Source organism: Pungitius pungitius, chromosome 16 (assembly GCF_949316345.1).
Source record: "Pungitius pungitius chromosome 16, fPunPun2.1, whole genome shotgun sequence".
NCBI classification, from domain to species: Eukaryota; Metazoa; Chordata; class Actinopteri; order Perciformes; family Gasterosteidae; genus Pungitius; species Pungitius pungitius.
The window spans coordinates 14,985,098-15,012,086 of NC_084915.1; the positions used below are offsets into that span (position 1 = coordinate 14,985,098).

Consider the following 26,989-nt stretch of genomic DNA (forward strand, 5'->3'; position numbering starts at 1 on the left):
TTAGAGGAAAAGCCGTGTAATCATCAGGGTAATTTAGGCATCGTGGATATCTGTAACAAACGTCATGGCAATCCATTTTACGGTTGTTAATTAAGATGGGATCCAATCGGTGGACCAACCCACTGACTGTTATCCTCGGTGCCAGTGAGGACAAACACCACTGGTCCGATCCGTTCTCTATTCATACTTCTGTTCAAAACAACATAAAAGCTCCTAAGTTACTGTAATCTTGCATCGTGAGCCTGCCAGCAAACTCCTGTAAATGTTTGGGGCACGCGGCCACGGCCTGAGGGCAAAGGTGGCGTGAGGTTATTACGGCGGAGGAGCTCGGTGGGAATGAAGAGAAGGAGTGACTCATAGGGATTGGAGTCCGTGGTGCTGATACTCCATTGAAACTCTTGGTTGGAAACCCCATTGACGGCTGTTTTTGAGTAATGACCCCCCCCCACTGAGGCGGCGCCGCGGAACAAAGGCGAGCTCCGGGCGAGCCGCGCGGAGGTGCAGGTATACGTATGCCTTTCCGACGTACAGTATGTGTGTGTGACCGTGAGTGTGTGTTTTGAGTTGATACGGCACTCGAGCGATGAGTAAACATCATTAGTCCTCGGCCGCTGATCGGAGTGCATTATCAGAACACATGTGCCGTCAGCTCCTTTCATCTCAGGGCGAAACACAGGCATGATTAGACATCACAGGGGACGCATTACCCCCGGCCATGATAACCACATTAATGCTGAGGCGGTGATCATTAGGAGCTCGGAGCTCTTAATGAAGGTGTTGGGTCATAGACTAGCCTACTTTGAGGTTGTCTGTTTCTACGTTGGAAGCTAACTTGTTGCTGTCTAGAGGGAGATTGTAAAGCCTGAGCCTACATTGATACACTGACACGTTGAATTTAAAATGTCCCGTTTCTTTGCGGGCTCGACAACATCTTCATTGACACAGGTGTATTATGTATTTTTACAATTCTCTATCATTTACAAAAAATAAATGAATAAACTGCTACCATGAAACTCACCCATTCGATTACGTACAGTATCTTAACACAACTGGTTGGATGAAAACGTTTTATTTTTTTATTTTATTAATTTTAAATAAAAGCTTTAATAAAGCTTCATACATGTAAGTGAGGAATGATTTGATTGAAAATGTGAACAGAGCAGGAATACAAAAAATCTCTTTTTGCCATGTTTTTAGGAATAAAATGTTCTCTAAATTAGGCTCTAAATGAAATATGGACAAACTCCTTGTCAGAAACTTTTTAACGAGGGAATAAAGGAATAAAGGACAGAAACTCAGTGCAACTCGAGGAGAGATGTCTTGCTTGCAGGTGAGAAAATAATGTGAGAAACCATCCTTTAAAGTGGTAAAAGTAAAATATATATATATATAGACACCAAACAATGATCCATCTATTGACAGTCTCAGATTTCCCTACATGACAGCCATCTACTTGCATCATTCTTTGGTCCACAGAATTGTGTATTATTAGCATCTTTATAAAAAAAAAAATCCATTCCTAGCTATGGCCTCATACAACCCCTTTGATGTAATAACTTCACAGGTCCATTCAAATAATTGGACTTTTAAATGTATGATGTGATCATTTTAAATTGGGAGTCACATAATATCTTAACATGTCTGTGAAAACAGAAAAGGTTCAGGATTTGATAAATGTTACTTGCCATGATCTTCAAGCAGCTGCTTGTAATGAGTCCAACACACCAAGAGATGGAGGTAGTTAGCAACAAATCTGTCAAATCTTAAACTTCAACAGTCATCAGATCTTTTTTTGTATATCATATGAAAGCATCTGATTAAAAAATACCACAGTTTAAGCTAAAACTTTGCAAAGTAACTCTAACCTATCAACTTGGAGGAGAAAAATGGCAACTTTCGAATGACAAATTACTTATTTTTGTATTTGTGTCGAGGTTTATAAAATGATATAAATAGTTGATTAATTAATATCCAATTGAATATATTCAAATCAACGAAATGAATGTCCTTGGAGTTCATCGGGAGAGGGTTGCAGTGAGGGGTCAAGGGTCACCTGACAAAAAGGCGCTGTGTTCTTACAGAATGCAACAGATGGCCTAACGAGAGTATACTGACCACGTCACGTCACTCTTTAAATGCGCGTGTTTTCCGGATCATTGAAGACATGGATGCGCGTGGGTCCCAGTCCCCCCCCCGTGGGTGCAGCTTTAAATCCTCGCGCTGAGGAGGACCATGGCGCGCTCTGACGCTGGAGGGCTGGTCCACGGAGCCATCCGGAGAGCCTCGGCGGCTCGGGGGGCAAGGGGAGGGACCGGCTGGCAGCAGCAGCGGCGGCGGGGGGGGGGAGCTGGGATAGGCTGGGAGTTCGGTTTGGAACCGTCAGCGGGACGGGACGAGGCACGAGAAGAGGTGTGGGGGGGAGAGGAGCACTGTTCTAACTTCTGTCTTCCGAGCGGCTTTCCAAGGGGAGGCTCGGTGGGGAAGGGGAGAGAGAGAGAGGGAGAGAGAGAGAGAGAGAGAGAGAGCAGCATTTGTTGCACCCGGAGGTCACAGATCGCGAGCCCCGCGGATGACAAAGAAGCAAACTCTCCAAAAATCCGGGTTCGATCGCTCGTGAAAATCCAAACGGGGATTCGTTTTTTCCCCCCTCTGTTTAACGGAGGCGTAAAGAGAAGAGGACACCATGCCGCGGCGCACCGTGCAAGAAGTACTGGTGCAAGATGTCCAGAAACGGAGGAACCCGAACAAACACTACGTAAGACGACTTTTTTTTCTTATCGATTCCTAACGCCGCTTTGCGTAAAAGCGCGACGCGTCGGGCTTATTTGTGCAACTCGTGTCTCTTCCCCGTCCGGGACAAGTCAAAAAACAAAGGGAGTGTCAAATTACAGTTTACCGAGTCTGCTGAGGCCCACGGGAGGAAACCCGGTCGGACGTTGTATCGGTTCTTTGTTTGAGATTCGACCCCACAACACCGCGAGAGATTGCGGTCTGTTTTGTTTGTTTTGGATGAGGTCATTGGAGCGACCAAAATGGATGTGGCTCATGTGACTTTTGGCCACGTCGGAGTCTCCGTACGTCCAGGTGACCGTCATCAATCTAGTATACCTGCATTTGTGTGAATACATGCATTTTACCTCATTCCACCACAGTCTGCCGTCCTTGTGGGCCTTCTGCCCCCCTGTCTGCAATCCAAAAAAACACGTCAACAGTCCACAACACATCCACATTAATCCCCGCGCGTTCAGATTAAGCACTTGAGCTTTGTCAGGCCTCAGGGCCTCCAATTTAACTCCAAAAAGCGCACACACGCTTCAGGCTGGAAACCAGGGAGCAGAGCTTCTGAGGTCATCTCACTGAACTCAGGGTGGGCTTCAGCAAGTACAGTAGACACACACACACACATACACACACGCCATGTGGCCTTCAGTTTGGTTACCTTAACTATCTTACGTTTTAGTGTTACTAAGTGTTACTTTAATGGGGCATTTGTACATACTACTAACACAGAATATTTCTAGTTGCGTCACTTTGGAAGAAGAAAATGATCATTGTGTGGATTTTTTTTTCTTCTGCTTTTCGTCAATCATCCCCCACTGCTACTTGTTGTGTGGGAGACAAGAATTTCCAGAAGACAAAGAGGTCCATTGCTCTCTCTGCTGCAGAGGAGCGTCGCTCATTCTGGGGGACGCATGTGGGGGGATTTTTTTTTTTTGTTGGCCACAGTGCATCCAGTCTGTTTTAAAGTAACACGTATGTCATCGTGTCCAGAAGGCCGACGGTGAGAGGCTCTGCCAAGGCCTTAGCAGGTGTTGGTGTTTGATCCGTGTACACGTTGTGTGGAAATGAAGCCTGGGACCAACAGAACCGATACCGCTGGGAGTGCTAGTGGTCAAGGACACCGAGTTATTGAGGTCCTGTGTCTTCTCCACCTGTCTGTTTGCTCTCATGGTGCAGCCCACGCTGTTTTGTGGCTCTGGTACTCGCTGCACGCATGCAGGGCGGCACACCTTGATTCTTCCAGAACCCTGGAGGGTGCAGTTAATAGTACAAAAAACAGCTTTTGGCTGCTCTCCTTGTCAGAGTTGTTCTATCCCATTCCTAAGATACTTAAGGATTTTTATTTTTTTTTTAAAGCATTTGATTGCCAAAATGATTGTTTCAATGAAAAGTTATCCGGCTAACTAAGAAAATAGTGACTGGTGTTATTGTGCAGATGGCCCTCCGTTGGTTGAGGTTTTAACACAAAGCTATTTGTATTTGATGAACACAGCCTCCCCGTCGGTCTGTCCGGGGCCTTCTGTGACTTCACTGCCCCGAGAGAGAGAGAGGGAGTGAGGCCAGAGAAGGTCGGGGAGGGAGGCCAACGGCATCCAGCCAGACGTCAGGCAAATGACTTCCTCCTCGGCAGGAAGTGACGCAAATTAACCCGGGAAGTGGGGAAATAGTAAATCCCTGCTGCGTTTCCGGCGGGAGGAGGATGACGACGCTGAGACCCGGCTGACGCTGCTGCCCGAAAGCGCGTGCCGTCTGGCAGCACCGCTTACTGGCAGCACCGCTTACTGGCAGCACCGCTTACTGGCACCGTGACTCAGGGGCGATGCCCCCCCCCCCCACTTCCCCCCCGGGGGATTTGAATCGGCAAATGGTTTACTGCATTGGAGTTTGGTTAACGTCTAAACTGATTTTTTTTTTTGTGCTCTTTGTCATTACAGGTTTACATCATCAAAGTGTCCTGGAGCGATGGAAGTACAGAAATCATTTACAGGCGCTACAGCAAGTTCTTTGACCTCCAGGTATGTATGTGTGTGTGTGTGAATGCGATACTGTGGCTTTACTAGGATCCTTTTTTTTTTTTTTAATACTGCAGCTGGTTGAGCAGTCGCATGCTCCGTGATGGCAAGGAGTGACACACACGTTCTGTAACTTTTCCACTAGTGAAGAAGACTAGCACAGATCAGGAAGTGAATGCAAGAACTCTCTCCATTGAACACCGCCCTCCCCTTACCCCTGGTATCCGAGTCCTCCCTGCTCCACCCATGTGACACACACCGGTGACTAAACGGTGCGCACGCAGTCGGAAAATATGTCCCAAACGGAGTCGACGAAGGGCGGCGGATGAATGCGAGGCCGCAGACGCGCGTCTGAATCGTCCCCCCCCCCCCCCGAGCTTCGCGCTGGCAGCGCGCGTTGCGCAATGAGGGAATCTCGTTAGTCTTCTAGTTTCCGTTCCTCTTTGGGAGGTAATGGATCGGAGCGCCCCCCCCCCTCCCCCCTCTTAGCTTGGAAGGGGTGCGGACTCCAGGAAACCCAGAGAAGGACGGCTGCGTTCGATGGGCACCTCGTCAATTCAGGCGGAGCCCGCGGTCCGCCCTAATTGAATAAAATTCCTTTTTAATTGATTAGGACGGGGCAACGAAGGGCGGAATTCTGATGCTCCACCATGTTTCTTCTGTGGCTGCGAGTCTCATGTGGACGAGAAGAATAAATCCAATTTCAATACTAAATAGAAGTAAAAGTCAACGACGTGTAGTTGAGCGGTTTGATCTTAACTGGTAGGGTTTTTAAGTCCTAAAAAGGCCTGGTGAAATATTCACAATTCCAAGAATTCCCCCCCCCAAAACGAGGAGGAGAATGGGAAACCTTCAAATAATTCTGTCTCCAGGAAAACAAAGAGTAAGAGTGTCTGAATAAATGGCTGAAGGCCGACGGCGTCCGATCGATGGCACTGAACTAGATGAGCATATGGGAGATATTTTCAGCAGGGGGGGTTCCCCGCTGGTCTTTGCCCTTCCGTCCCATGCAGCTGCTTCCTGCTGTGTTGACAGGCTTGGTTGGGGGGGCGGGGGGGATAGATAGACCCAGTGGATGGAAATACAGCCAATCTCTTATCTTGTGTTACACTTTAAGGCTTTGACTTGCAATTATGTGAGGCGGAGGTTAATCCGGCTTTGTTTGAGCTATTCTCTCGTTCCGACCCGTCACTTTGGTCACTGTGGGGCGGACTGCGGCGGTGCTATGACCTCATCGGTCATCTCGGTAACGCCTGGTGGTCCGTTTTTACTCTCTCTCATGCTGTTCTCTTTTCTGCCGACTCGGCAGCGGTTTGTATGAATCAAAGAAAGGTGTAAATAAAGGAAAAGTGGTCACCCCAAAAGCTTCAGAGCTCGACAGGAAGTGTTATTCACCACATCCCGTCATGCACAGCTGAGCCGAGCACCCGACGCCGTAGTTCTACCGAGGAAGTGTGTGATATTTGTGGAACACTAACCGCAGACTGTTTATCCACTCCACTCTTCAACCCTGGGGGGGGGGGCGGTTGTCCGACATCTTGCGTGTCACTTCTCAAGAGCTTTTCGCTACTTGTCATCCGCTTTTTCCCTGGAAGCCCACGCAACAGGTCCTCTGCAGCGCCTCCTAAGGAGCATCTGGGGGGGTTGAGCGTCCACTTCTGCAAAGAGGCGATGATCGAGGTCGAAGTGATTTTGTTAAGAGAGCAGAATGTGCAAATGTCATTTTGGTACAGAACCTGTGCTTTTCTCCCTTAAATTGTTACCAAAAATAGTGATGTCTTCTTTCCATGGCACTCACTTAACAGTTTCCATGCCGCACACGTGTTCACTCCACTTCACAGACTAAGTCTTCCAGCATCCTCGTGCCTTTTGGAAACCGGGTATATACTTTTTTTCTTGACTTGCTTATTTGGAGCCGCACAGCTGTCACATATTTTCCATCCACAGTAATTAAGTCACAGCCTTTTTTTTTTAAAGGGGTCAGTTTTTTTCTGTTTTAGAGCCATGGGCTGCCTGTTGTGCACATTCCACCAAGAGGCGACAATCTACTCATTTCCTTCTTTTACGCAGTGATCATCTGCCAATTTCAGAATAAAATGTGCATCCTTAAGCAGTGTCCTTTTTGTTCCACCAACAACAATCCATAACATGTGTTTTTAGTAAAAAACCTTTAATTCTTCTAGACGCGGTGTGGCAGAAGCAGTGTGAAATGAGACCTATTGAGGTTAAACAGACGTTATTTTTACTCATCCATCAATTGCCCAAACCTGCCTGGCGATCACCGACAGCTCTGTTGCCTTCAAAGGGTTAAAAATAACCTGAAGCACCAATCTACAGTGGACTTAATAAGAGAAACTCTCTGGCATTCCTGTCTGTCTCAGATGTTTCCTGTATTAGGCCATTATCTGAGGGCCGATGATGTGGTTAAAGCGGATATGGACTAGACAAATCAAACCCCCCCCCCCCCTCAGGAGATAGTCGGCCTCTGCATCAGCAGGAATACGGTTGCACATTATTGGGCATATTAATAAAGGGAGTGACGTGACATTTTCACGTGGAAAGACTCGTTTCAACTGTAGTCAATGAATGAAAGTGCGTGAACGGACGCGTCACAATTAATATTACTTAATTATTTGGGGAAATAATGTTTACATTTCACAATGTACAGATTATATATATATATATATAGTACAGAACTGATGAGGTCATAGACTGAATGATGATTTATCCATTGTGTATTTCTATTATAGTATTAATTGTCTACGCATGTCCTTCCTATTTAGATAGATTCATTATAATTTACAACAACAGACTGCATAATAGTGCCTTGGAAAGTCTGTTTTCCACCTTTTTTAACGGTCACCCTGCTCTCCTGTAGAGCATGAATATTTAGATTTTGGCTGCGTGACGTAACTGGTGTTTTCAGGAGACGGCTATGCTTTCTCCAGAGGCCTTTTCTTCGTTTGAGTGTCTCTGATTACAGCGTAGAGACAGAGACTCGGGTGTGTCTCCTCTGCACTCAGTCCGGCTCACACATGGGAACAATTACAGCGTGTGGGGCACTGGCTCCTTTGTGTTTGTCTCCCTGCCTGTGCCTGCCTGTCTCTTTGGTTGGTACCGTGTCATTTTGAAGTGTCTGACCGATGAACCAAGTAGATCCGCGAGTTTAGTGCCCTCGTATTTCCCCACCTCTGTTTTATCTTTAGAAACGACAAGGTTAAAGACTATAAAGTGGACTGAGCCACCAAAGGCCCCCCCCCCCCCGCCCCACCATACGGCCCTCGTTCTTTTTACCATCCTTTGTGTAACACTGGGAAATGAACTGAGCTTTTGCATTCTTATCCAAAGACGAGTCATTTAAGTTCCACCATGTGTGGCTTGTTGTTAGTCTTGGATGACAAGGGATTGTTTACTACTAAGTTTTGATGGATAAATATCTGTTGTTGGTTTTGAAGTTTTCTGAGATCAAAGTTTGCATCTGTTTGATTGAAGAATATTACTGCATTACTTTTTTGTAGTTCCTCCTATCTGTATTGGACTAGTCACAGTGGACTAGTTGTTGTTATGGTTTGACCAGCTTAAGGCCTTCTAAATGACACATGCACATTTTCTGGGTTGATTGAAGATGTTTGGGCCTGTTTAGTTCAACAGAATGTTCTTGAAGATTGAATCCCATAACCTCATCGTCATCTCGCCTCATATAATTCCTGTCTCCGTTAGTTTGGACTAAGAGCAAGCTCCACTCATTGATGTTGCTAGACAACTTACCATAGCAACCACGTGATGACACCAGGAAGGAAACTGTCAGATAAGCTGTATCAGGCCAATGTTGTATCACAGAAATCCCAGCATGAGCCTTAGTGAATAATCAAAGTAGGTGAAACGTCTTGACCCAACACGTCTAACATCCACGCCCATAAAAGGACAATTTATGGATGAATTCTTTAAACATTTACTGAGAGATCTGAAACTTAACCTGAGAACATTCTTGCATTTTCTTCATATTCCAGAAGTGACTCTTTCATTCCAGTCGAGGTACATTTGCTCTATTTGTCGGCGGACTCAGACATTTGGTGTGACAGCGCGGCCTCGACAGACTCTGTTTTTATCAGGTTGACATTGAACAGAGCGTGTTCAGAAATGCCGTTCATCTCCTAATGGGACGGTGCGCCGTTGTATCGGCCTCCAGCTCCAACTGCAACTATTGACTCAGGAAGACGCAGTCTTAAAGAGAAGGAAGAGATGCGCCGATCAGCAGATCGAAGTAACCACTGCTCTTCCCGGGCCTTGCAAATGATAGAAACAGAAATGTTTCACTGTGTCAGTGGTGCCTCGCCGCTAACGGCCCCTTTTGCTGCAACAACACATGCAGCAAAGAGGGGGAAAACCATACCATCTGCTCAGGACATTCCTAATCATTGGCAGACCTTCCTTTTATTGGCCCGAATTCCTTGTAGGAACTGCTGATTTGTAAAAAATTGTGAAGCCTTCCTCTCTCCGGTCTCGGCCATCCCGTGGTGTGTGTGTGTGTGTGTGATGTAAAGGGCATGTTTACTTCTAGGCCTGAGTGTAAAGCCTTTGTCTGCAAATGAGTCTTCATTTATTGTGGGTTTTTTTTTTTTCAGATGGAATTGCTGGACAAATTCCCTGTGGAAGGAGGCCAGAAGGACCCTAAGCGTAGGATCATTCCTTTCCTACCAGGTAAGAGTGAAGTAAAGAAAAAATGAAGATTAAAAGATGAATCAATTCATCTAGAATAAGTCAATTCAATGGTTTGAGGCAGATGTATTTATGATAAAATTCTGCAAAACGGGCACATAGCAAACCACAACATATGGATTATCTATTAAATCACATGTATTTCCCCCTTTTTTCTCATACTCCGAGGCTGAGAATGAACTTAGAGGAGCAAACTACGTTCAACCTGAACAAACTGTTGCAACCATCAAGAAGTGAAGAAATGTATCATTTTGCGTCTGCCCTTTAATCGTTCACCTCAGTTTTGTTGCCGCCTTTGGGTGAAACATTAAATAGCCTTCATTTGCGCAAAAGAATACGAAAACTAAAGGGAGCCGATTCACCACATTCATTATGAGCTGTTTTCTTTTGCTCAGCTGCACTTTTTGTCTCGGCTGAATCATCATTTTTCGTAAAACCCGACGGGCCAAAACAATAGTTTCTCCTTTTTTACTTTCTGTGTCTCTCTCCCTCGAACAAGTGGGAACAAAGTTACTTTGGAATGAGAGCTTTGGGTGTGCACGACTCGCTTTCTGAAAGAGTTAAAGGCCCTGCTCCACAGTAATCCCTTCGGGAGAGTTTGGGAGAAAAAAGCCTCACCCAACGACCCCAGCCACACCTACCCGCGGGGGGGGGGGCAGGACAGGACTTTCTTTTCTGGCATTGCAGATCTGGAACTCATTGAGAGAATAGACACACCATACACACACACACAAATACACACGCTCCCTGTTTGGTGGACTCTGTATAAAGGGGTCAATGTGAGCTGAAGCACACTGACCATGGATGCTGTGATGAATTCTCACCTGCATTAAACGCTTTTATGTTTAAAAAAATAAAAAATAAAGGTGTGGAGGCCTCACTTGTTTTGGATTTGCGGTGAAGAAAATTAAGCATTAAAGTGCCCCAGAGGAAGGAAATGAAGTGGTTAAAGACGCACATACATCTGGGAATGATACATTGAAACGGTTTGCTTTTTTTTTTTTTTTTTAAACATACAATCATACTTGAAGCATATATTCAGTGCCTGTATGATGACTTGAGATTTAAGTCGACCTCAGATCCCAGATCAGGTTGTGCACTGTTCCTGGGCACCTTTTGCCTGATTTGCAGAATAATTTTACCAACCGAACATCCTTAAAGTACAAAGAGGAAGTCCGGCCCACAGACTGAGACAAACCTAAAAAGGCACGGAAGCGGTTTCCCTTTCACGGTTTGGTTCGTTCAAGGCCTTGAGCTTTTTTTTCTTCTTTTTTTTTCACTTCTTTGGTATCTCCACATCAGCAATGTGGCTTGTTTGCATGTGTGGATAGTGCAGAGTGAGCACGTCACAAGCTTTGCTGCTGCTGCTGCTGCATTCTCGCCCTTTGGTAACTACATGAGTACTAAAAAAAAAGAAAAAGGTTAAAAGAATCTAAAAACATGACATTTAGATGAAAGGGATGAATGCGATGAGCCTTGAGCAAGACCGGGCCAGCAGGTCAGCCTTTGAAGAAGAAGAAGAAGAAGAAGATCCAAATGATCTCAAGCTGCCGTTGTTAAGGAATGTGTGTCTGTGGCTTGTTGGGCCTCTAATTGATTAAAAAAAAAGGTTGTACACTTTCACGAACTCTGACCAAGCAGACCATGGATGTGTTATTTAGACTCCCCCATCCCTTTTTTCCTCAGAAAATCTACTTTTCCAGCTCTTTTTTTTTGGCTGGCGCTCCCTCTGCCTGCCGCAGTAGGAGGCTCGGTATGTCGGTCGGACCGATCACCGGTTGGTCACAAGAACGCATTCTGCAGTCTCTCGCGCCGACCTCGTTGCTTACGGCTCATCTCTCTCGTCTCTGGAGACGCGCCGCAGTGAAGTCTTGAAATGGCCGTCAAGTTTATGACGGCGAGTGTCACGTCTTGAGTTTCTCATAAGGAGGTCAGGTCTAGTGTTTAAAGGCAAATGTTTCCACTCGTATAGTTTTTCAAAACCAAAGTGCTTCAAATGCTACGGCCTAGTAATTCAATTTCAAATAGGTTTTACATTTTAAGTTGACATTTTTCCGTGATTTTTACAACATCAAGTCAATAGATTTTCCCCTTTTTAAATCTCAGCCCAAGGAGTCAATAGTCACAGCAAGTCACAGCAGTCAAGACCCAATAAATAGTCGTCCTGACTTTTGTAACTAAAGTTCATGTTTTAAGTCTGCAGCTTGGTATTAAGTGGTTATCTAATGGCCTAAGCACCTCCAAACTACGTCCAAATAGGGTGAATAAAGCGGAGAAATTCCTGTATCGCAAGTCCAGCGATTGTGAAATGAGCGCCTGCTACGTGTGACGCGTGTAACTCAAACCCTGTCTGTGTTCCCTTGTCTCCTCTCCTGCTCACTCCCTCACTCTCCTTAAGAGAAAACAAAGTACTTTGATCCTCTTGGTCGTGCTACGAGACCCGTCGTAAAGTCTACCCTGCCCCCCCCCCCCCCCCCCCCCACTCCCCCTCTTCTTCGTCCCCAAACAAGCCCTTTTCTTTTTTTTTTTCTTTTTTCGGCCGCAACCACGAGCCGCCCCGCATACAGAGTGTGCAGTGTTGAGTCAGTGCTTCTCTGCTGACCCCTGAGAGCTTTGGAAAATAGTCAAGAAAGCTTTCTGTTTGAGGGTATGAGGAAAGTAGTGGGACAAAGAGGGAGGGAGGAGGGAGGGAGAGAGGAGGGAGGGAGGTACCGTAGGAGACTTTCCGATGTCTTGAGTTTTCTGTGAGCAATCCGGACCGCGTGTCTGTTCGGTTGCTAACGGCTACCACTTGCCTGCATTCTTAACCTAGTGAAGCTTACTGGAGCTCCCTGACGTGGTGCATATATAAACAAAAAACAACTAAAAAGAACACTGTCCTAAGGTATTTTCTGTTCTGATTTGGCAGTAAATGGAATAGGAAATAACAACAAAGTAATCTCCAGCCATGCCGGTGGCTCTCTGGGGGCTGTAGTGCCCATGTCGTCGTTATGTAGATAAAAGTGGAGGTTTAATGTCGTAACTGATATGTGTGCATCATGTTGTGAGCAGTGCATCCGATAATTGTCAAGATGTGTGAAAGGGCAAGTCGATAGGATACGATAGACCAATCATCAGTGCCTGTGCCGAGCCGCATGCCAATCCAAGTAAATGTTGGGATAGTTTGCTCTATTGTGGGAATTTTGACTTGATAAATAATATCTGCACTGAACTATCTCCAAATAGTCCTACCCGTTTTATAGTTTGAGTTTGTGGTGTTTGAACAGGATTCCCTGTGGTTCTTTGACTTCGACCCCTGCAGCGATTCATGCTTTAAATATTCTCAAAACAAATCCCATATAACCCTTTTTTCAAGGAGGCGATAGAGTAACTTCTCCAAACCCGGCGCCGACTCTCCGGCAGGTTTACGTGTCCACATTAGAGCTGTCTCCATTCGTTTATTGGGGGGGGGGGGGACTTCAGTTTGGCTAAAACAAGCAGAGAATAAGTGCCGGCTCTCGAATCCCCAGCACGCCATTAAGTTTCAAGCGGCCTATTTCTAGCCTATTTCTTGTTATTGTTTTGGCGACCCGGCATGTCTGTGCCTGTTGTTATTTCAGCCTCCAGATAAGAGCAGAGCAGAGCAGGGGGGGGGGGGGGGCATTCAAGCTCTCATGGACACATAACGTGCTTTCCCAAAATCATTTATTCATGACTAGGAAAGGCCAGCCGCTCACCTCGCTCCTTTCCCACCTCGTTGTGCTGCCGGTGTTATTGATGACCCGCCTGTAATGTGTCTGCAGGCTAATTCATTAACGATGTTTAGTCCACTGCGTCCTCATTGTCCCCCTGAGGATTCGGAACTTTTCACTGTCGCTTCCTCCGAAATCAGAAATGTTACCCTGTTAATATTGTTTAGTGTATGCACTGACAGTGTAATGATTAGAATATATTCTATTTGTATGCTGTGGATCACTGGTCGCAACACTGATGTCAGATTATACCATTTATTTTTTTTATTCTAAACCTGTTTTTTCTACTTTGTTACAGGGAAGATCTTGTTTAGGAGGAGCCATATCCGAGATGTGGCCATGAAAAGGCTGCGGCCCATCAACGAGTACTGCGGGGTGGGTGCATTGACACTTTGTGAAAGCGACACTGACCACCGAGGAGCATTTGCATCTTCTTCTTTAGTACTAAAACCGAGGTAGCGAGCGCAGGAGCCCACGGGCAAAGAAAAACAACCATCCCGCCCACGTTGGGTCAACTTAGACATGTGCAGGAAAATGGAAAACTGTGTGTGTGTGAGAGCAGTTTCTCTTCAGTACATTTGAGAGTACACCAACGTTTGTCAGAATGGATTTATCAGGGGGGTTTTTGTAACTAAATGCAAATTACATGTGTTTCTTCATAACCCTCGAAGGTACAGTAAACTCCCATGATCCCTCTGGCTGACATTTTTACAGTACAGAGGTGTGTCATAATTAATTAGTGGTGTCTAAAACACCAGTTAAAAGGGAGATAATGTAAAAGCTGCGTCATCCAGCCCGTGGCTTTTTACCAGAGGGATGAATCACTCGGCCTTAAAAGAAAACATTTAACTACATGTTCAGGTTCCATTGTAGCACATTTGCAACCATAAAGCTGCTAATTGCTTCATTCTGACATGAATGTAACCAAAGGAACCTTAATGAATACATGATTGATGTTCAGCTACTTAGCAAAAAATAATTTAATTCAAAAACCGTAGGTAAAACATGTATTAAAGTCTATAATTTAAGGCTTGGGAGAGCTGTGCAGCTCTACCAAGTGTCGCCTGGGGTTAGAGGAATGTACAGCTGGCGTAGGCAACATCTTTAAACACTTTATGGGAAAAATAAGGAGTTTGGGGGGAGGAATCGGTACAGTTGGACCTTTTTTTTGGGTGTGGACGTTAATGTGAACAGATTAAAGATTACATTTACCTGTTAACAATGGTTCATTTTGGGAGTTTATTATCAATTATTACGGAGTGATGTTGATGCAAATGACTGAAACGAATGAACTTTGTTGTACGCACAGATGCTTTTTCATCCACCCCCCACATGCAGCATGTTGGAAAAGGTGAAACTTGATGATTTTCTTGTGGAAGAGCCGAGTCAGCCCTTTTGTTGTGCAGCTGAGGCTTTATCCTGAGTCATAAGGAATTTCCCTGGTTGTAAAGTCCTGTGTTTTTATTCAAGTCGGGAAACTTATTCAAAGAGAAGAAAGAAGGGAGAGTGGGGGGGGGGGGGGGGAAACTGGAGTCAGGGATTGTGTGCATAAACAAAGACTGCTGAGCTACGATGACTGGAAAGTCTCAGTTTGATGAAACCACATCAAAAAGTTTCTCAAGTCATTTCCACAATCCTTCACTTGCTTTTATTGTTCTTCTACAAGAAAAAATGAACCGCTCCAAACGGACTCATTTTTCAGATTCAGTCCTTATAAACATCCTCAGTTGGTTTGTCAACAGGATTCCCCCCTTTGTGCAAAAACACAGTCACACCGTGCTGAACTACATCGGAGGGCAAAAGTAGATCTCATTTCCATTTACTACTTTTCCTTGGAGAGAACACACACACACACACACACACACACACACACACACACACACACACACACACACACACACACACACACACACACATACAATTACCTTAATGCCACCCGCTGTAAAGAACACCCATAAAGTCCATTTGCTGTAATGTACCCCCACCCTCCTCCTCCTCCTCCTCCCTGGGGAGAATTGTAATGAGGGGACGGGCCACAGGCAACACGAGAGGAATTAATCCAAAGAGGACGGCTGCCGGGGGCGGGGGGGGGGGTGCACGTTCACCTCAGGAACAGGGCGGCGTTGTGGGCGGCACGTCTCCTAAATCAGCTGCTGGGCGCCGCAGTCTCAGGGCACGGACGAGGCTTTTGGGGGGGGGTCGCGTTGCACATTGAGCCATTAGCATGCTCCGTAGGACCCTGCTGCCAATGGAAGGCACTGGTTCTTCTCCTTTCAGAAGGAGCTGCTGGCAGGGATCTGTGGCCGTAAGGCAAATGTGGCACATGGGACAAGGGCACCTTGGTTGTTTTTTTTTTTTGGCTTCTCTTCCATATCCGTCAGCCCCGACGTTAGATCAGTGTGCGTTAGACAAAGACTAGGCGTCCCCTTAAAGGACAGAACCCGAACACTTAAGAGTATTAAAACCCGAGGTAAAGGCCAGAAGAGGAAGCGTGATGAACAGCGTTGAGCTTTGCCTGCCAGCGGGGGGGGGGGGGAAGAGAGAGAGCTGGAAGAGAGAGAAAGGACTTGGGGATGTTGGGTTTGGGGCATCAAGCTGTTGAGGTGATTATCTGTTTCACTGCTGCCCTTTTAGTGGTTTGGTTGGAACAGATCAGTGTGGACATTAACAATGTGGCAAACTAGAGGGAACATGTGTCTGCACGGGCGGCACAGTCCAATAAGTGTGCTTTTCTAAGAAACGTTTTAACCAAACGAGTCCAATTCACACTGCCAAAGCATCATTTCCCTGCAAAGGCAAGGAACGGCGCTCATTCGAACGTCCATTATGAATCTCAATGAACACTTCACTGCATATCGCCTCTGGGCGGCTCCTGTGTACCAAAGAGACTTTTATGGGCCACTTAATGGGATTACCAAAGATTCCTGTTATCTTTTTGTGCCTGCAGGCCCTCATTCAGCTGCCAGTCTACATTTCCCAGTGTGAGGAAGTCCGAGTGTTTTTTGAGACCAGATCCGATGACATCAACCCACCCAAGGAGTAAGTACCGCACGTGGACACACACACACACACACACACACACAATGGGGAAAACACCTGTCATTGTTCACTGACTGACTGACGTCACGTCACGTCCTGCCGACATCCACGTCCCGGGCTGCCGGTAATGAGGATTCATCACACCCTATAATAGAGATGATTTCATGCTATTGCACGATTTCTGGTTATTCTTGCAGAAACCCACTTTATTTAAAAAACGCTGAGTTAGCACGTCGGCGTGCCCCTGCAGCTCGGGGAGGCTCCAGACAGCCCGAGGGCGCACGGTGGCTCTGTGAAGACACGCCGGTCGACTGACTCTCTGTAAATCTCGCAACCCCCCCCCCACACACACACGTCGGGTCATGGAGCCAGCGCTGGCGGCTCCATGCCGTCACCAGGCAACGGTGTTTGACAAGCGCGTCGCTTTCCACGCGCAGCCCCGTTTTTGACTAACGTGTTGTCAGTGGGGTCAGCACAATTAAGAGCTCACATTTTTTCCCCAGGAGACGACGCGTTTAGCAACCTGTCCGTCATCACGTACGGATGTGTGGCACCAGGCGCCCGAGTTGAGCTATTTAATATTTTCATAGTATACTGCACTGATGATTTGCACATATCAGCAGTTTGCACCAATAAGGTCCCTATAAGGACAATTAGCACTTTACGATTTTGTGCTACTATGAAATAGTTGATGTTATGACTTTTAAATGTAACACTGTGGAACAATGGCACATTGAAAAGTCCAGCTCAGTTCAGCGCGCACGCTGACACTTTTGAATATACTTCATTCATTCATTTGACAGCGTGGATACACTTGATGGAAGGAGCACACTTATTCTCTCTCATCCCCACGCTGTGCTTTGGGAGTCGTGCTCCCGTCTCGTAGTGTGGGAGTGGGTTTGTCCTTTTCTTTCTACCGATGCTCCCCCACACCATCACCTTGACATTTAGTTAAGATGCAAAATGTAAATTTATGGATTCATGATTACCGCATAGCTGCTGGTGCATTTGAATGAAAACCCCGGGGTGTGCAGACGTGTCGTGAAATGTAACAACTTTTCAAAGGCATTGTTGTTTGTATTAATGTGATCATTTGTGACGTGTGTGTGTGTGTGTGTGTGTGTGTGTGTGTGTGTGTGTGTTCCTAATAGCTCTCCATCCACTGTACCACTAAGTTAGCGTCTTTTTCATCCAAGTGTTATGATACTATAGTGAGTTTCTCAACATTGTGGTTTTACAGAGGATTTTGACTCTTCTGATATCGTTTTGCAAAGTCATTTTCAGCTAAATGTTCTCATTGGTATTCTTGGTAATAAGTTAATGTCTATAGAGAGTGTATTTAACACTGAGTGAGCAGCTGGGGTGTCGCTCTCAAGGACAATTGACAGGACACGTTGCTGTCGCGGGGATTGAATGTGAGACGCCACATTGTCCTCGTTATGCGGATGGGTTTCATGTTTCTCCTGTCCAAACAACATACTTACTAGTGTGTAACTCCTTTCTCTAAGGATTGTGCGATTACTTCAGTAGAGTACTTTTGCGTTCTGGTATTACAAAATGGTACAATTATTTGTAACCTGCAGTGAGTGTCCACGTCCAGAAAGAATCCTCTAGCTGTCTACTAGACTAACAGGGGGGATGCTTGAGGCATGTGGGTATAGGAAAGACCTTGGTTTGTCTTCATTGAAATTGGATTACTTGCCTATAGATCTGCACCGAGAGGAGCATCTTGGACTTTCTCCTCAAGAGCAAGAGGAAAAAGGGGAAGAGGAACCGAAGAGGAGCTTTTCAATGTAAAAGAGGGGGTCGAGGGTTAAACTGGCGACAAGGGGAAGGAGAATTGAGGAAGTGTCGTAAGGAGGAGGAGGCAATGGAATTTAAAAAAAAGGAGCAGAGCAAAAAGGAGGAGGAACAGGGTTATGAGAGGAAGAAATGTAATTTCCCTTTCAAGTCCATCTCTGTCTGTCCTTGTAGTTCACCGGTGTTTACTGTGGTTTGGTCTCCAGGTTTCAGAACCAGAACCCAGAGTGAATATGTCCACCACACAGTCTCCAGCAGTAGAAGGTTGGAAACACGTCACCTCTTTAACTGGAACCTGTGAAGTGTGTCCTCGTGACTCCCCACATGTTCTCTCTCTCATCATGTGGCCGCCACATGACTCGAGCTAGTTTGTTTTTTTATATCATTATTTCATCATAACCAGGCTCAGAGTAACACAGAAAGCTATCAGTGTGAGATTGGATTTTAATACTGTAAACTAGTTGCAGTGAAATGATCGCGTTAGGCCAAGCATCCAGGTCGTCGTCTGGTGCGTAACATGAACCCGCTCTGGCCTCTTCCCAGAGAACCGGTCCTCGGCGCTGCTTTCGTTGGTCCAACCGGGGATTTCTTTTTATAGTACATTAATGGGCCGGCTCATGGATTTAAATCCATTGAGTCTTGAGCCTGTCTCAATTAACAGCTCTGCGGATCGAACGGTGCCTTTTGGGCCTGAAAGCGTTCCTGTTGATGCAGGGAAACGGGCTTCAGCTGCCGAAGTAAGACGAAGGAGGGAGTTAAAGTAGACACGGAAGGTGTGCGGTATTAAAAAAGAAGGCGATTAAAGGGGGGAGTAATATTTAGATGACAAATAATAGGCCAGAGTGTGTGAGTGAGAGTGAAACGCAAAGCACAGACCACCATCGACTTTTTTTGGGCGGGGGGGGGATATCTAATTTGCTGTGGACTGCTGCTGTGGAGTGAGGGCTTATTCATCTGGCTAATGTCTGACCCAGAGACAGCGCATTATTGAATTTAACATCAGACTCAATTTCAGAGATCAGCTGCAGAGGCGTGTTATTCACGTGGAAGGGGGCAGAGGGGATAGCATATGTGCAGCTCTAAGTGGTAACAATAATGTAAGGGATTATAGTGAAGTCCTTGGTAGAGTCATCGGTGCAAAACAACAACAACTGGTGATAATATCAGTAGTCTAATGAAGTAAATGCATACTGATTGTATATCTCCTTTTGTGTAACGTAATGATTCCTCTCTTTAACAGAGAACCCATCGGAAAGAAGAAATCAGGTAAGACAGAGCTTTTTTTTTTCTTCAGTATTGGAAGTGGAAATGGGTCTAGTTGGCACTGCTCACCAGGTGGCGTTTTGTCTTTAAATTGAAAGTGTCGAGAACAAACAGAACCATCCTCGAATATATCTACAGTAAATAACATGACTTTGTCTCCATCTAGTGGTCACAAACTTTTACACAGGTACAAATCCAAATCAATGGATTCCTCCAAGCCAAATGTTCTTGTTTCATAAGAAAGACTCATTCCGTCTGAACTCAAACGACTTAAATGTTTTCCCGGAGGCGACACATTATGAGGCATTCATAGAAACCACCTCTGCCATCGTTCCACTGTTTCCTTTCACCCACCTACAATTCTTAAGCTGTTTTCCTTTCCATTAGGGGTTGTGGAGAGAGCGACTGCTTTCCTAAAGCGAGGTAGTAAACCCCTTGGTCGTGCTGTGTGTGCTACCCAGCCCGGTCGCTAGGGTCCTGACACCCCTCCCTACCCCACCCCACCCTACCCCGGGCAGGGATGGGATGGGATGGGTCTGGGTTCGGGGGCTTTCGGGGGCGTTTACATTGGTTCCGTAGAGGACCCGCTCTGTACTGGCTCCCTGTGCGGCTCATTTCCTGGTTGTATTGAAGCGTGTTGGGCTTTGGGCCAGTGATTCAGAGAAATGAGCCACGTCTGTGCCACCGGTTTGTCTGGTGAGCCCTCGAGTGTTAAACCTGGGTGCTTCTCAGGGTTCCTCCGTGCTAACACTGGTGGCGGGGTTTTTTTTTTTTGTGTGGACGTCACGGCCCGTGTGGAATGATTGACTTTAACCCCCTTTCACTCCCATTCTCCAAATACTCCTTGTTGTTCATCTCTCATGTCGTCTCCCTCACGCCGACTCTCCAATCACATCCGCTTCCTCCTCCGCTTCGTCTGTGGGTGAATCTCCATACTCTAGATAAGCCTCTCACTCTCATTTTTGTTGAAGTATGGAATTACTTTTGGCATAAATGATGTTTCCATTATTAAATGTTTTGGAAAGACTGATTAAATTTGCCCTCTAGTCAAGTGAGAATGTAATCTCACCTTTTTAAAAGGGCGGATTTGCTTCCGTCTTTGAGATCGAGGGTTTCTAAAAGCCTTTTAAAAGTTGTAAACGTCTGAAAGCCACGCAGATGCAACCTCACGAATCTTATGACCCCATGTTCACGGACATTCATTTGATAACCCCCCGTTAACAAATATCAGCAAAGACCCTCGCGGAAAAGTGAGCAGAGGCTATTTACGTTATTGAGATTTCGCCCTCGGAACCGCCTGACAAAGGATGGGACAGAAAAAGAAAGAAAAAAAGCTGAACGAGCTTGTGTTTTCCCGATTTGTCCCCCTCGACAGGAGACTCCACCTCCGCAGACCCTCTCTTCCTCGACCAGTACGTGGCGGTGACCGACTACGAGAAGGCGGAGAGCTCCGAGGTCAGCCTGCACGTGGGGCAGGTGGTGGAGGTCATTGAGAAAAATGAATCTGGTAAGTTCTGTACGATCTCTACTCAACATTGATTTCCTGCAAAGTGGATTTTAACGGAGACGTCCTTGTTGTTTAGGGTGGTGGTTTATTAGCTCAGACGACGCCCAGGGCTGGGTCCCCGCCACCTGCCTCGAGGCTCAGGATGACCCCGATGACTTCACCATTCCAGGGGAAGAAGGTACGATTTTTCCACCTGTCAAAAAATAAATGTATATAAGAGGCCATATAAGCATTTACCCTCAAACCAACTGAATCACAAGTTGGTAGAAGTTAAATTGTCCTTTCATGCAATTTTGTGCATGTTTTGTGCAATGGCCCTTGCAACAATTTCTACACACACACACACACACACACGTGTCCTTTGGCCTGCAGCATTTGACCCTCGTAGCATATGCCAGACATTCAAACTGAAGTAGAGCAGAAACTGTTGTCAAATGAGTGCAGATGGTGTGGATCAAATGTCACCAAAACTGCTTCTTTTTCTGGTGAGTTGCTCTTTAATGACGGACAACAGGTGTATTTTTGATGTTAGAAGTGTTCACCTAGACTTCTTCAGACAATTATTTATGCAACCAATTCATTTAGGCTTAAAGCACTTTAGCGTTGACTTCGGGGTATTGGTGTGTGTGTGTTTCCCTTAGGCGGCAGCAATTCATTTATAGAGCACCCATTAATGCCACTATGGATTAACACACATTACATACAGTAATGTAAGATGTACAGTGAGAAGTGGAACATAAAACGAATGGCTCACCCTGACATACGAGGGAGATTCCATAAATGTAGATGTTGAGAGATGGCTGCTGTAATGGCACTAGAGCACATGGCACATAGAGGCCCACCAAAACTGCTACCCAGTTAGGATTTAAAAACCATGTCCCGGTGATGGAATAATGTAACGTTCACTTCCCGTCTTCCCCACTTACTGTGCTGGGACGGCAGTGCCGCGCAGGTTCTGGTCACTGCCGAGGCACTTTGGTCGTCGAAGAACTTTAGGGGATCTATTCAGCACAGGCTTTGGGCAAGGTGGAGCGCATGCCTCTCTTCTCCCTGGTTTCTCTGTGTGTGTGTGTGTGTGTGTGTGTGCGAGAGCTGTTTGCATGTTTGTCAGTGCACATTTATGCATGGAATGTTTGATAGATGAGAGGTCCGAGCATGTGACTTTAAGTCATTGCACGCAATATGGATGGTGGATTTATTGACACAATATTTTGACCTTTTTTTGACCTATAACAATTTTTGACCAATTATACAGACATATTTTCATATTTTCACCAGATTTTTGACCATATATTGTGACTTTTTATTCCATGACCTTTTAGACCTAAAAATACCAGACCAGTAATGGTATCCAAATTATTTCATAGAATATCTACAATAGGAAATAAAAGTAACTAGACTATTAATGTTACCTGCACAATAAAAGATGTGTCCTGGTTTGCTATTAAAACCCGTTTGTGTGTTGCTCTTCTCTGTGTATTGTACCCTCTCACTCCACAAGATGCTGCTCAAGCGTTGCAAACCTCTTAAATCCATCTCAAACGACATTTAAAGGAGTTGCCAAAATATAAAATCCAATTTTTGCCAAGACTGCGCAGACTCGGCACATTTCAGGACCTAGCAATCAACGCTGGATTCTTAAAGAAAATTAAATGAAAAAATTTGGGAAAACATTTCCAGCATTTTGATAAATGTTCGGACATGCTTTGTTACACAAAGTCATCCCTTTCCGTTTGAGGATCACTTCTGAGGAGGAACTAAAAATAAATATGCAGATTTTGAAAACTCTTTAACTTTGCTCAGCTTCACTTCATCAAAGTAAAACTTTCCAGAAAGACTCTTGACATATTGTACTATGATTTAGAAGAGTCTGATATCTCCATGCTTTAAAGGGATACAAACCCGAACATTTATATTTGTGCTGTGCCATCTTTACTTGTAACCATATATTCACACATTTTAAGTTCTCCCTTTTATTATGACAGAAAAGGTGATTTTGAAATGCTTCAAGCACTTGCAACCTAAGTGTGCCACTGTGTTTTTTTTTTTTCTTTCTCCCATGCCATTGCTCGACATTCAACACAACTTTTATCTAACGGTACTTTCTTTATATGGCTCCAGAAGAGAAGTATTCAGTGATTTACCCGTACGCGGCCAGGGACCCGGATGAGATCGACATTGAGCGGGGCATGGTGGTAGAGGTGATTCAGAAGAACCTGGAGGGCTGGTGGAAGATCAGGTGACACAATCAATGACTTTAACTCTGGTAGAGTAAATACCGTAAACAAAATGTCATTAAAAAAAAAGGAAAATCTGCATTTCCTTAAACATTCATGGGGTTCAAAACATTCAATCTTGGATACTAATGAGGAAAATATATACTTACTCCTCCCTCAGGTACCAGGGCCGCGAGGGCTGGGCTCCGGCCTCCTACCTGAAGAAGGCCGACATCCAGGGCCAGAAGCCGTTAGCAGGCGCCGCTGCTCACGCCAGTGCCAATGACCTGGACGGGCTCTCTAAGCAGAACCAGCACAGCAACGCTTCCAAGGAGAACCGAGAGAACAGCCAAAAAGAAAACAGGCTCTCGTTTCTTTCCGAAATAAGTAGGGAGTGAATTTTTATAGCTAACAAAAATGCCTTTTGCTTTTTTTATTGAGAGGAAAATACATTTTTTTTTTTTCCTCCACAGAAGTGGGAGCAAGACACAGACCTCCTCCCCGCAGAGACCTTACGATTGTAAGCGATCCACGCGACCCGCTTTGTTTCACGTTGGAGAATTGCTGGCCGTTGGTGTTTCGTTGAGCTAACGTTCGTTTTGCCCATCTCACGCTCCCCAGCCGCGCGGCACAAGCTTACCCAAGCCGCCGATTCCGCCTCAAGTCGAGGAGGAGTTCTACACAATAGCCGACTTCCAGACCACCATCCCCGATGGAATAAGCTTCCAGGCCGGACTCAAAGTTGAGGTGGGTCAGGCACTTCCTAAAGTTGTATTCAAATAAAGATTTTAGTTCAAACATATTTGTTGAAATTGACATATTGTATTTAAAAAGTTGAATGAAATTGTCTCCTTTTTTTCACCTACCAGGTGGTTGAGAAGAATAATGGCGGTTGGTGGTACATCCAGATAGATGACAAAGAGGGCTGGGCCCCTGCCACCTTTATTGACAAGTACAAGAAGACCAGTAATGCCCTGCGACCTAATTTCCTGGCCCCGCTGCCCAATGAGATGGAGAAGCTGAGACTGGAAGACGGTGGACCTTCAAATGTGTCCGGGACAGACGACAGCTGGTCCAAACCTTTACCAGATGAGCCCAGCGCAGCCCTCGACTCCTGTGCCCGGCCCAAGCTGAGAGATTGGAAGTCCAGCGCCAACAAGGGGCCTCCCTCCGTCCCCGGGCCTCTACCTCCCGCTCCAGCGGCGCCCCCAGTGGAGGAGAAACCCGCCCTTCCGCCTCGAAGGGAGTCCATCAACAAGGGCTTTGAGCCGGAGGTGTCGGAGAAACCAAGGGCGGATCATTCCAAGCCGTTGCCTCCCAAACCCCCGGCTCCCGGGGTCATCGTGCCGCTGGTCCCCCCCAAAGCGGTCCCCTTCAAACCGGACAAACCCCCAGAGGCCAAGAAGGAGGACAAGAGCAAACCTCATCTCCTCCGCAATGAAATGGGCCTGGAGTGCGGCCACAAGATCTCCGCCAAAGAGGTGAAGAAGTTCAACCTGAAACCCGTACCACCGAAACCAAAGTCCGAAGCGCAGGAGGAGAAACCCGAGGCCGCCGGCCCGGCGGCGTTCATGAAGGCCAAGCCGGTGGTCCGACCCAAACCGCTTCCGGCCGCCAAGCCGGACCCTCCGGCCGAGAACAGGCTGGACATCACGAACCTCCGGAGCAAGCTGAGGCCGCCGAAGCCCGCGGATCCGAGCGTCGCGTCCGCCGAGGCGAACCATCAGAACGGCACCTCGGCGGCAGCAGCGACGGGCCCCCACCCCAGCGCCCCCCAGAGCGCACCCCCCTCCCACGTCCCCACTCTCAACAACGGCAAGCACTGCGACGAGCCAAGACTCCCCCCGAGACCCGTCAATGGCCACAGCCGCGAGGGCTCGCCACCGCCGCCGCCGCCCTCGGCGAAACCAGCGGTGCCTCCCCACAAAGAACCCCCGCAGAGGCCCCCTAGCATGGTCCCAAGGAGACCCCCTCCCCCGAAGAAGACCGACCCGTCGAGCCCGACAGAGTTGAAACCTCAAGTCGCTCCAAAAGACACCCTGGACGTCTCCAAGGCACCGCCCAACCAACTCGGCAGACCCCCTCCCCCTAAACCCAAAGGGTTTGTTGCCAACAGGGAAAGAGAAGAGCCCAGAACCAACAAGGTCCCAGTTCCTCCCAAGCCCCAGCTGAAGGGGGAGAAGCCCGGGCCGCCCAAGGCCAAGCTCCCGCCGCTGCTCCCGGAGCGCAGTAAGGACGACCTGTATTTGGCCGTGGCGGATTTCGAGGGGGACGACCAGTCGTCCAGCTTCAAGGTGGGCACGGTGTTCGAGGTGCTGGAGAAGAACAGCAGCGGCTGGTGGTTCTGTAAGAACGTAGGGCGGGAAGTTGAGAGCTGGATCCCCTCAAATTACCTGAACAAGAGAGCTTAGGACGTGCTCTCCAGAGTGTGGCCACATGAACGCAATGAGCAAAATATCACAACTTTGTAGCTAATTTCTTTTCTTTTAAGGTACCTTTTAAAGTGACATTTTTTTTAATTTTTTTTTATTTTGATAGAAATATTCGACTTAAACCGAACCAGCAATACCACGAGACCTTGTTTACGTTTTCTATTTTTTCTTTTTTTTAATCTCAAATATAAAAAAAAACCCGCTTTCCTTCTGTTGCCATATGCCGCCGCTTGTGTCCGTCTTGCGATAAGTGCGTCTTCGCCTCCGCCTTCTATGATACGGTGCCTCTATATATTATACGCTAATGTGCTCTATATGCAACAGTAGATGTAGCCCTTGTTGGAATCATCTCCACATCACAGGACGAAACACTACAATCCAGCAGGGGAGACAAAGACATGCACATGGGGGGGGGGGGGGGGGGGAGCGAGAGACATGCGCATTAGTTTCAGGGCCATCGAGATGCTTTTCTTCATCGACCGCGTGATTAACGCCGTGCTCCTTTTTACCGTAGTTTCATTTGAGATTGAGAAGGTTTGCACATGCGGACGGAAGGGGAAGAATGCCACGGTGCATTTCACTCCTTAAATGTGTTTTTTTTTTTTTTAACACTCTGTACAAATGATCCACTGACGTAAAGATGAGGCTTGAACAACCAAACTGACAAGTTGAGAACAAGCTCTCTGTCCAAGTATTTGAACGCTATCTAGTTAAAATCGCACCCAGACAGTAATTACGTTTTAAAAAATGTGACCCGCGGAGAACTTCTGCACACCGGTACCAAATGTCTGACCCAGAAAGAGTAAGACGTTGACGGTCTTCAGTGACTTGTGCAATCACGTACAGCATTGCACGTGTACAGATTGTTCTTAACCGAAGTTTGGTGCTCAAATAACATAAAAGTATGATCATTGTAAAAAAAAAAAAAACTTTTACATCATGCTTGACTGGTCAAGTATGGTCGGTATAGCAAATGATTTAATTTTATTGTACAGAAATGAAAAGCATATCTTTGCTGTTGTCACTTTTTCTTTGATGGGCCATCGGGTCGTTTACACTGTACTGATTTGGGGACGAAAGAGCCAACAGTAAACTGGTTTTTGTTAATGGGAATTGCTAATTGGAGTTAATACAGAGGGTTGGGTTGTTTTTCAGAACAGGTCAGAAATGTGCACCCATGGCTCTGTAAAACAATCGGACAAGGCTGCAAGCTGTCACACTGCTTCTAGTTGCTTTATTATAATTCCATGTTTCACATTGCAAAGACTAATTTGTATTGTTGAGGGTTATTTCACGAGGGTTCAGTACAGTGTAAAGCAAAAGTATGAGTTGATGGTGTCATTTCAGTATTGTAGTATTTACTTTTTTTACTCTGTATTTTTCATTACATAGCTCATTTTCCTTAAGTCAATAAAAAAAAATTCTGGATTTCTCAGTACACCGGTCTCATTTTTAAAAGTAATATTTGACTTTCACCACCCTGCAGAGA

The 26,989-nt window shown here is 46.2% G+C and overlaps 1 protein-coding gene across 4 annotated transcripts; it reads left to right on the forward strand.

Annotated features, from left to right (window-relative positions):
- Positions 1–2,304: 2,304 nt before the first annotated feature.
- sh3pxd2b (SH3 and PX domains 2B) lies at positions 2,305–26,938 on the forward strand. 4 transcript variants are annotated; one of them, XM_037468532.2, is made up of 15 exons: positions 2,305–2,755; positions 4,716–4,796; positions 9,419–9,494; positions 13,542–13,618; positions 16,191–16,282; positions 19,323–19,348; positions 19,733–19,768; positions 20,721–20,852; positions 20,929–21,030; positions 21,795–21,878; positions 22,974–23,091; positions 23,250–23,455; positions 23,542–23,588; positions 23,690–23,815; positions 23,938–26,938. In XM_037468532.2, exons 1-15 carry the CDS (start codon positions 2,684–2,686, stop codon positions 25,477–25,479), a joined length of 2,817 nt encoding a protein of 938 aa, XP_037324429.2. In that variant the 5' UTR covers positions 2,305–2,683; the 3' UTR covers positions 25,480–26,938. The 4 variants fall into 4 exon arrangements, with proteins under 4 accessions (XP_037324429.2, XP_037324431.2, XP_037324430.2 ...); XM_037468534.2 differs by lacking the exon at positions 21,795–21,878 and having other exon boundaries at positions 2,306–2,755; XM_037468533.2 differs by lacking the exon at positions 19,733–19,768 and having other exon boundaries at positions 2,307–2,755.
- The last annotated feature ends 51 nt before the right edge of the window (positions 26,939–26,989 follow it).

Bases quoted from the DNA above. Each gene is read 5' to 3' on its own strand.
- sh3pxd2b (XM_037468532.2), top strand. From the start codon at position 2,684: ATGCCGCGGCGCACCGTGCAAGAAGTACTGGTGCAAGATGTCCAGAAA. The intron at 19,349-19,732 runs GTAAGACAGAGC...CCTTTCCATTAG, and splicing joins CATCGGAAAGAAGAAATCAG to GGGTTGTGGAGAGAGCGACT. The intron at 23,589-23,689 runs GTAAGCGATCCA...CACGCTCCCCAG, and splicing joins CCCGCAGAGACCTTACGATT to CCGCGCGGCACAAGCTTACC.